This window comes from Podarcis erhardii (genome assembly GCF_964252035.2).
Source record: "Podarcis erhardii genome assembly, chromosome: 7".
NCBI lineage: Eukaryota > Metazoa > Chordata > Lepidosauria > Squamata > Lacertidae > Podarcis > Podarcis erhardii.
In genome coordinates, this window is record NC_138511.1 from 46,011,031 (window position 1) to 46,021,825 (window position 10,795).

A 10,795-nucleotide genomic window follows, 5' to 3' on the forward strand; every position below is an offset into this window, starting at 1 on the left:
AGAATTGGATTGTTTCGCATGATGAATACATTCAGTGCTGAAATGGAGCACAAATGCTGTTTCCTAACATGGAGTGGCAATGCTATTTAAGGAGCCAATGCTTTCCCAAGCAGAGTAGCTTCCACTGGCACTATTGTATTGGCAGTTAACTTCCTGTGGTTCTCTGTTTTGATGTTGGGGAACATTCAAAACTGCTATCTTCAACCTGTGCAGACAAGGCATTTGTCATTTTCTGTCACAGAGTGGGTAATTATGCTGGCACCTGACTGGTTCTTCCTTCATTTAATACACTGAGTTCATTGTGGGCATATTTGTACCAAGGGTGCCCTATTCACAAAAATTCACTATTATTCCGAGATGTCAATATGACTGCAACTCCCCAAGTAATTCTATTCTTATTTCTTGTCTGGTTGCAGGCCTGCATCATTGGAATCCTGCCTGGCAGAAGCCATGCCAACACCATCTGGTTCTCGGACCTTGAAAAAGAAAATTGGACACTTCTTTGCCTTCAAGAAGCCAAAGTCAAGCCGGGGTTCCAGGCCAGAGAAAGAGCCTGAGGGTAGTCCCTCAGCAACAAGGGGCAGGAAGCTGATGCTTAGTGACATTTTAAGGGCCCCCAGCAAAGCCAGCGAGCCAACTAAAGCACTAAGCAAGTCTGAGGAAGGAGGGCTGGCTTTGGAGAGCAGAGGTTACCTGGAGCAAAGCCAAACTCCAGACAGTGCTCGAAGGGCCAGGCCAAAATACTCCAGGGAGGGGAAGTCCCAGTCCCTGATTCTTCTGTCAGGTGAAGATGAAGAGGGTCTTGGTGTGAGACATGAGAAGGTAAGTCTTTTCTGTCTCGTGTGTGGCTCAGTATTTATTTATGTAATTAATCTTATTTCCACCATGGAACTCAAGGTGGCATACATGGAATTCCCAGTCTCTTATACACTGACCAGATCCAGACCTCCTTAGTTTCAGCAAGACTGTTCCATTACGTGTCTATGGGACATTGCATGTGATGAATCTGGTCTTTTAAAGTCAAGAATGTGAACACTCAGTTTAGCCCTAAGATGGAAGATGGTGAGTCCTATGATAGAGATGACTGGTCATGCCCCTTTGCTAGGGAGAAGAAAAAACAGGTTTATCCCTAACAAAGCTAGGCATAAGCTGCAGTTTTCTGTGGTGGTGTTCACAGACCAACTGTCAAGATATCTTCAAAGAACACATGCTTCCAGTTGTGTCCATGTGTCAAGAAAGGGAAGCATCCTATAGTTGTTGACTACTTCATAGTGAGGGGGATGTTATACAGGGGGATGTTGTCTATTTTATCTCCCCTGCCTGCTCAAACCCAGTGAGACAGATGACTGTCAAGAAGCAGCTGTAGAAGTTCTTTGTCATCATAGCAATGATTGCTGTAGGGTGGAAAGATGGATCTTACTGCAATTTCAGCTGTGGGAAAGGGACTGGATACTCCATTACTAACTATTGGACTGTTTGGGTGAGTGTGAAGAGCAGATGGTGGCTTGTGCAAGACACCTGGTATAAAGCTAGCTTGCCTGACTGTCCTGGCAGTATCCAGATAAATGACCACAGAAAGGACCCCCACCCCTGGCTCACACAAAATGTAAGGTTTAGCAACACAGCCAAGCTAGGATGCACAGCCTAAATAGCTAGGTAAAGCTCCCAGTCTGTTTTGCTGAAGTAGTAAGTGGCATTGCAGCCCAGATTTGTCATGTGTTTTGTCCTATAGAAGAGGCCTTTTGAGAAGAGTGATGGGGAACTGCCCAGCTCCTTTGAACAACGTGTCCATGTCATGCTGCATCGGATTGGTGTCACTAAGGTGTTATCCACTGAAGGTAAAAAGAAACAGGTGAGGACAATGCTGCTTTTGGTGGTGGGTCTTTTAACAGTAATAGTGATTTTTGAATTGCTTGGAACAGGCAGCCTCCTTTGGGAGAAGCTAAAAGTGTAATGAGCTAGGGAATGAAATGTGTTCTGAGCAGATTATTTTCTTTGCCTGCTTTGATTAGTTTAATTTTAAATAAAACACTGTACTTAATTGCAGCCCATTTTTGCCTTAAACGGAAAAATAACTAAGGCTGCAATTCTGTACACACATACCTGGGGGTAAGCCCTACTGAACGCAGTGGAATGTACTTGTAAACCTGCATAGGATGCATTGTTAGTGTGAGTCTGTAATGCCAACAAAAGTAGTCTCTATGGAAAGAAATGCACATCCCAAATGATCTGCTGTTTGTTGCTTAATGGGCTTGCTCATGCACATCAGAGTCTCTGATGTGCTCTGGCACATCAGAGTGGGAGTTACTGGATAGATGTTCCTCTCTTTTGGCAAAAATCCAGATTGTGTTGCCTTTTAATCCATTCCATCTCCAAGATGCGGTTCAATCCCTGGTATCTGATGGACACTTAAGTGATTGTAGTGGGATATTCCATTGTCCATGAGAACAATAGTATTACAAAATTGCATGTAAACTGTCCATTACTGGCACCCTCCCTCTCATATCCAATGGGGCCTATCCCAACAGCATCCTAATTCTTACTTCAGTCAAACTGAGATCCTCTCCATTTCCTGCCAAGTTGTAGGATTTCCTTTTCCTTGCCTTTCTCATGTAGGCTACTCTAGAGACAGTGTTTTCCAGAAAGCATTATCCCCTGAGAGTTTTTCTTTGCATTCTTTTGCAGAGCAAAGATGGGGAGATTAAGAAAGCTGGTTCTGATGGTGAGTAGCAGCTGACTCTACTTCTCCCCTGCTCCCACTATTCACTATGTTACATTGCTTGAGCAGTCCATACCTTGTCCTTCCTGTAGGACAAGAAAAGTGTTTCAAATTTCTAGATGCCTCAACCCTGGAATCCAAAATACTGTACTGTGCTCCCAAGAACCAGTACCTTAGGGCTCCTATCACTACACCACATCAAAAACCTGCTCTTGAAACTCCCCTAGCTTCATAAATGGGTTGCTGTGTGAAAATCACAGGTGCAAAGCCCCCTTGGGTATGTGGAATTAAGGAGCACACAAAAGAGACCCCTGGAAATCTATCCAGTTTTAACAGCAAGCATTTCGATGCCTCCATTTAGAAAGAGAAGCACAGAGAAAACTGCAAACACTTGCCTTCCGACTGTGCACTGAGCATTGATGACATCTACTGGACTTGAAAGGGAAATAATACGTGAGATATTCCTGAGAAAACACAGAACTCATGCCCATGGCGTCTTTCCACCCACTCATTGCTTGTTGTTTTCTTTGTTAAAGGAAAACCAACAATACCACTGCTTTGTTTGTTACAACTTCTTCATTGAAGTGCTGTCTGTAAACCTTAGGAAATCTGAGGAAGGCTAGCTACAGCCAACAGTGCTGTTTTCACTGATTCAGGAAGATCATGTTGGGAACCAACATGTTGCAATTCCTTTTTTTTATAAATGTTTTTATTAAAAGATTTTCCATAAGTAACAAGAATACATTCAGTGTCTCTATTTTCAAATAATAGAGTCTTTCACACAGATCAATTGCAGTCAATTTGAGACATTTTTGTTATAAGCAATGTGGGGTTGAGGGGGGAAAAGAAGTAGGGAGATAGTAGAGAAGAAGGTGGTGGGAAGAGACAGTAAAGTTTCATTCTTTACAGAGTATATGTGGTGCTTTTATGTCTATGGTGTGTGGATAGGTGTCTTACTTTTGCTGATGGAGTTAGAGCAAGAGATCATGCTACACATAATGACAAATGATTTATATTCACGTCAACTCACTGTTTCAAATTCTATTTTATAATGTAATGGTTCCAATCTTCTCAAATATGAGCTATGGGGGTATCTTTCTGCAAGCAAGAGCAAGGTATTTTCATGCTAAGTGAGTAACTAGAGCAAACCTGCCACAATGATGTGGAGATTTGTGAGAGCATGACTCCCAAATTTCAAGCTGGGCCAGCAGGATATACTGCTGGCAGAGGTGTCAACAGCCTGACTGCTAGGGTGGTGAACCTCTGGCCTGCAGGCCAAACTTGGTCCCATTTACCCCACAAGGCTATTTTCTCCAAACCACACCCACCTGCCCATCTGCTGATGGGCAGGAGAGGGTTTAATCCTGCATTGGCGGTGCACTGTTCCCAGCAGGAAACACAATCATGTAGCCATGGCAGTAAGATTTAATTCCCACTCAACAGCTGATGAACGGTGGGTAAATCTGCTTAGTTCAATCATGCCATCATTCCTGTTTAAGCCCCCAAAATTGGAGTTTCAAAGTGTGGGGTATGTCTGAAAGGGAGTGCTTCTCTCAATATCCAAGAGAGCAGTGACGGAGGACGGGAAAGAAGCATGCATTGTACAAGCTCATTTCTCCTCTCCCTCACCCTCCACTACCTGCTCTGATTTTTAAAGGCTTGCTTCTTCTCTCCCACCCACCCCTTTAAATATCTGAGAGGGTGGTGGTGGGTAGGAGAAAGGAGCAGGTTTAATGCAGGTTTCTTTCTCCTCCTTGTGGCACCCACTTGCTCAAATGTTTAAAGGACTTTGCCAGTTGCCCCAAGCTCTAAATCTCCAAGATTGGGAATTAAAGATGCGCAAGGGATTTTGACATGTGACTAACCCCACTCGTATATCAAATTTGGCCTGTGATAAGGAATCTGGCACATGGAGCCAAAAAGGTTGCAACTCTTGACATACAGAGAACTAATTCTCTTGAGATAATATGCAGCATATAATGAGCTTGCAATGGTGTTCAAGTTCTCAATGAAGTGGTTAACCTGTGCACTAGCTTTATCACTTCACACTGGAGGAATTTATGCCATTCATATGTTGCTTTTTCCATTATCAAAATTTAGTAATGCATACATGAGGTTCCCAGGCTATATCTCACCCTGGCACTGACCCGAACTAAACCTGCTTAGCTTCATTACGGTTGCCTTCAGACTATCCTATACAAAAAAATCCCATACATGTAGAAAACTAGATGTCAAGCAGAAGAGTTCTAGTTAGTTTTCTACATGCAGGGAAGCACTATATCATATAAGCCTCCAGCTGCATTCAGCAGGATCTAGGTTTTTACAAGTTTAGCTGCACTTTGGGTAAATAACCCTTTGACCTTCAGCAGTAATCCATGCCCCCAAACACATTCTACACCTTGTTTTTGGCCTGCTTCTTGAATGTGGTTGTTTGGTTTCTAGGGGATATTGTGGACAGTTCAGCGGAATCTCCTCCTTGCCCCTTGAAATCACGCACACACTCCATGTCCACAGGTAGGTGTGCTTTGAGATTGGTGAGTTTCCTTTCCATGGTGCTTTATAATACTGTAGTTTTCACTCTTTAGCTATAGCAGATCAGTCTCTTCAACTGTTCACACACTTGCCATGGCAATCTGCATATAGAGCTCAGGGTTAAAGCTAGGCATGGCACAATGGGGGATTTCCTCCCAATGCAAACAACAGCTTCAGAATAACAGTGTTTGTCAGGACCACAGAGGGGCAAGAAAGGGTTAAACTCCCCCACCCCTGTTCCCAATAATGATAAACCCTTTCAGTGGCTATCTGCATTAAAAACAACAACCATGCACAATAAGTACAAAGACACATTTAATGCCATGTCTAGTTTGGCCCTTAGTCTCAAAGAACACAGATCAGAGGTCATGGGACAAACTCTTGACCCAGCCCCACAGTGGGCTGGGGAATAACAGATTGTTAGTTCATAGCCTCTCTGTATTAGGCTCAAGTTACTTTTGTCCTATGCGAACTAAGCAAAAGCACAGCTGCTTCATGCAATGATTTCTCAGAGATGAACTGAAACAGTTTCTACAGAATGCATTTATGTACTGATAGGGTAGGCCAATTCACATTTAAAAAAAAAAAAAAATGGTGTTCCGAATGAAACTGCTTTACGTTCCTCCAGGTTTTGCATGGAGATATGGCCCTTGGGATATCTTTGGGGGTTTATGTCAGGAATTCATTTGCCCATAGAGTTCCAGTGTGGTGTAGTGACATTTAATGTATTAGGATTGGGGAGAATGTCGTCCAAATTTCCACACGGTCATCAAGCTTACTCAATATACCTCACCATAACCGACCTCAAAGGCTTGTTGTGAGAATAAAATCAGAGGGTGAGCCATGTATGCTGCCCTGAGCAATGTGAAGGAAGGACAGGATGAAAATGTAAAAAAGTAATAATAATGGTAGAAAGAGGAAATAAATAAATGATTTGGAGATGCAGAATCATCCCAGAAGAACTGATCAAGCATGTAAGAGTGGGAGGGGTGTGGGGGTGTGAATGCCTGTCCACTTGATAGTATGTGGTGCTGTATTGCAGATCCCTCCGTGCGGCTAGGTCCTGCTGATGCTGCTGGCAGAACAGGTACAGAAACCAGTGGAGGATCCAGTGATGGGAGACTATCCTGGAAAGCTCTTGGGAAGCAACTAAATGTAGAGCTCAAGGGCAAGTGTTCAGAACTCAGCTCTTCGCCAAGAAGAGCTTTTGCCGTACAAGAGCCAGCCAGCCCAAGAGAGCAGAAAGCAAAAGAGAGCTGGAGCAGCAGTTTGCCCAGGATTGGGAGAAGCACAGCAGGCCCTCTTCCTATGCGGAGGACTAGCAATGCTGGAGAAGGACGAGCATTTGCCGAGCTACAGAATTCATATGCTGACGTACACGTGATTGCTGGAGGTATGTTCAGTAGATTCCGGTACTAGTGGGGCTCCAGTATTTAAATCCTGCTTCCCAAAATCTTGCTGCTTGCTTCTCTGCCAACATCCCAGAGGCCAGAGCACAGTGAAGCAAGTTTTCTCTATGTCTCAATTTGCTATAATGTTCATTTGGAACAAGGGAGAAGGAAAGTGTAATTCTGGCTGTCTCAGCAAACTTGTATTTCTTGGAACATTGCATGGGATGTAGCTAATTAATCCAAAGCTTGTAGCTTGCCAGTGATAGGCTGGCCAAATCTGGAGGAGATGTGGCTTAACAGCAAAACCTACTTTCTATGTGGCTGCTCCCAGAATATGCCTGAAATTTGTCAAGGCCTGCTTGAATAGCATATAACCCCTACCCTCTATCTTTCAGACAATCAACTCAAACCCAAATCTCGTCTGAAGCCTGTGGCAAACCGGAGGGCCATGTCTGTTCACGAAGAACAGCTCAGGGACCAGGCCTGTGCAGCAGAGCTGCACCGTAAGTAAACATGCAGAGCACAGCATTCTTTCAGAGCGCAAATCATGATCTAAAGAATGAATTTACTGTCTAGGTGGCTCTTGCAAGAAGCAAAAACACTGCTTCCATGCACCCTGGGGTGCTTTTCAGATAATCCCCTTCTCCCAGTCTCATTTCATTTTGGATTTGTTAACAAGAAACAACTGTCAACGTTTTAGACTTATATTGCTTTTTCTTCCACTAAGCACTGATTCAGTGAGATTGCCTTCATCCCTGCCACCTATTTAGAAGTAAAAGTAAGTCAGGTGAATTAATATACAAGGTACCAGTGTTAGGTTTTGTGGTGGTTTGGGAACTGTGTAGGACAGTGTCTTCAACACTTCAAAGTGTGGGGAACTGGTTAGATAGTAGTCTCAAAATGCTGTCAGCAGAAGGCAAGGGTTAGTTTTTTCTAAAATAGGCACTGGGCCTCAGGTATGTACCGAATTACCAGGGACCTGGAGTGTTCCTTAAGTGAGACAGGCTGTTGCTGGTCAGCAGATGGGGAGAATGTATGTTTTACACACACACACACACACCACACACACACACACACACACACACACAGAGAGAGAGAGAGAGAGAGAGAGAGAGAGAGAGAGAGAGAGAGAAATCATATATGATGTTGCTTCATAAAATGTTTGTGAAGAGGGTATGGACCAAGATGGGAGACTATGGTGTTAAATGTGCATGGCTGAAGGAGAAAGAGTAGAGCTATGGAGCTAAGAGTAACATTACCTTTTAAGATAATTCCCCCCACCCCAAAAAAAATCTGGACCACCAGCCTTGCTTAAATTTGCCATCCTTCTTATTGGTTATCACCAGCTTGTGTCTCATCATATATTACAAATTCAATGAAATAGAGAGGGGTTAAAAATATGGATAGGGGAGAAGAAAGTTTAGGGCATGTAGGCAACAGATAAACTGAGGGGTGTGTGAGTAATCTGCAACAGTCTGAATGTTGGTTAAAAGGGTCAACAATAAGATAGTGCACACATAAAGTCCCAAATGGCCTTATATTAAAAAGGGAGAAAATAAATAAGGCAATCAGAATCAGAAAGGTCAGTGAAACATTCATTAGTATAAAAGACCATTGGACAAGATAATAGGTCATGCATGTCAAAACTGTGATACAAAGAAACCACCAAGCCTCTGTGTGAGATCTGAATATAAGCAGGTTTTGGAAGAAATAATAGGTAAGTCACTGCTTACATGTCCATTGGAATTGCCACTAGCCACATATCCTGATAATGCCAAACTGGGGGTTCATGGATTCTCTTGAATAAAAAGATTATGACAGAAGTGTGTTACAACAACATAAACTGACAAGCAATAAGAATGCCAATAAAAATCTACGGTGGTACCTCTGGTTACAAACACTTCGGGTTATGAACTCCACTAACCCAGAAGTAGCTGTTCCCTGGTTGCAAACTTTGTCCCAGGATGTGAACGGAAATTGTGCACCGCAGGATAAGAATGGTTTCACCTCAAGAACAGACCTTCGGAACGCCTTAAGTTCGTAACCAGAGGTACCACTGTACTTGGAGCCAAGGAATTGAACTCCAAAGGCCATTGTCCATTAGCTGTGCTCATCTGCCAGTTTGTAACTACTGCTATGTACATATGACTTTAGCCCATCTGCCATGAGGCTAGAAGTGGGAGATCACTGCCAAGAGCTCTAGAACAGAACAGCATCTGCTGGAGCACTGTGTACAGTGATCCTTAAATATTACACACAGAATGTACTTAGTGACATTTTACAGAACTGCCAGCCTCATTATCTATCTCAACTGCAGCAGGCCTCTTTCTCAATCTGGTTAACATGTTCACCTGACTTTTATTCCCTACAGATGCAAAGCTTCCTCTCTGTCTGCAGCGCTCCCCAATTGTGAAATGGAAGATTAAGCCCAAGTCCTTGTTGGAGCCTGGGACATCTACACCATCTGACTCACCAAGTAAGGACAGCCGCCCCTCCCCAAAAAAGTATACAGTGTTTTCCTCCCATAGACACGATTTAATACTTTTCTATAAAAACTTCCCAAGTTGGTTCCAAACTTTATTACTCAACTTCTGTTGATTGCGGCACAAGTGGTATAACTACCTAGCACTTACCACAGAGGAGCCAATAATCCAACCCCACCCCATGTACACCTGTTTTTTGGACAGCAGTATCTAAGAGATGGTTGATGCTACATTAAGTATAAAATGTTCTGCATTCACATTTTCCAAATCTGACTTATTTTTCAGTGTTGTGTTCTAGTGGGTACTAATCACAATACTTTCCATAGCAGAGGCAGTTCCTGAGGAACATCAGAGAGTATTACTGCTTTCATGTTCCATTTGTGGGCTTCCCATAAGCATCAGTTTGGCCACTGTGGGAAAAGGAACACTAAACTAGATGAGCCTTTAATCTGATCCAGCTGGACTCTTAGGTTTATTGGTTGGTTGGTTGGTTGGTTGGTTGGTTGGTTGGTTGGTTGGTTGAATTAATTTATATCCCTCCCTCCCTTTCTTCCTTCCAAAGGAGCCCAGGTTCTCATTGCAGGCAGTAAAGAAGGCCACTGGTATTATGCTGATAGGATGGTTGTGGATTTTCTTGCAGGTACTCCACGCCAAGGAAGGAACAAGGAACCCACAGAGGCAAAGCCAAAAGCAGAAATGGAAGAAGAGTTGCAACAAGCTCTGGAACAAACTCTAGAGAACGCACAAAATACAGCCCTAGACCAAAGAACTTCTGTGCCACTCTCCAAGTCACCAACACAAGAGCACTGAGTCAATGGCTGGTGATTCTGCATGATGGCAGCTCACACAAATGAGCACAGAAGACAGGCTTATAACTTGAAGCAGCAGAACAGCCATCTGAGGAGGTGTAAGCGATTCAGCACAGGGCCAAGCAAGCCCCATCATGGCTCCTTGGTTGGTAGAGCTGGTGTTTCCAGTGAGATAAAGTGACATCAAAACTCTTGCACGTTTGGGTTGTCCCCTTTTCACCTTTCACCCTTGTATACTCTCATGTAAGTGCCCAGTGTTCTAATGGTTCACATAGGAAAAGCCAAATGCTGAGTATGCAGGAAACCGGCTATTTCCAGCAACAGTTATACAGCTGGCAGCTGGTGCAGATGCAAAAATGTGTAGTGCCAGAAACTGAGAACCACCAGCAGGAAGGTTGGGTGGGGGGCTATTTTATATACACTAAACTTGCCTGCCTTGCATTGTACTTTTCAGGAGTGTGAAATTTGGACAGCTTGGGGTTTGCAGAAAAGGTTAAAAGCGCCACAAAGCCAGGTTGGTCTGTCTCACATTGACAATCTTGCTCCGTCCTTTAGCCTGCCTCATTTCTGTTCCTAGGATTCCACTTCTGCCATATCTTTCTATAGCCTTCGTATTGCCTAGGGGGAAAAACTCTATTCTAGGCAAATATCTATTGGCATCAGTTAGGTGTTTGGCATGAATGAGGCATAAGGGGAGGGTGTGATTTGGCAGCTTTCAGCAAGTTATAACTAATAAAGAAGTTTCAGCTCCTCTGTTCCACAATTAAATGAGGATGATAACTCAAATCAGCAGAATTTGTTCTTGTCTCATTTATTGTGGTATTAGGACTGTTGTCTTTATTTCCCTCCAATTTACAGACT

The 10,795-nt window shown here is 43.4% G+C and overlaps 1 protein-coding gene across 2 annotated transcripts in view; it reads left to right on the top strand.

The window, feature by feature from the left end:
• Positions 1 to 10,729, top strand: part of CARMIL2 (capping protein regulator and myosin 1 linker 2) — a 68,895-nt gene extending 58,166 nt beyond the window's left edge. For both annotated transcript variants that reach the window (XM_081871781.1, XM_081871782.1), the window contains 8 exons: positions 417 to 822; positions 1,733 to 1,852; positions 2,686 to 2,722; positions 5,162 to 5,233; positions 6,294 to 6,644; positions 7,038 to 7,145; positions 9,014 to 9,118; positions 9,766 to 10,729. In XM_081871781.1, the coding sequence (XP_081727907.1) occupies positions 417 to 822; positions 1,733 to 1,852; positions 2,686 to 2,722; positions 5,162 to 5,233; positions 6,294 to 6,644; positions 7,038 to 7,145; positions 9,014 to 9,118; positions 9,766 to 9,935 (1,369 nt within the window). In that variant the 3' untranslated portion in view covers positions 9,936 to 10,729. The remainder of the gene's footprint in view (positions 1 to 416; positions 823 to 1,732; positions 1,853 to 2,685; positions 2,723 to 5,161; positions 5,234 to 6,293; positions 6,645 to 7,037; positions 7,146 to 9,013; positions 9,119 to 9,765) is intronic.
• Positions 10,730 to 10,795: the final 66 nt, after the last annotated feature.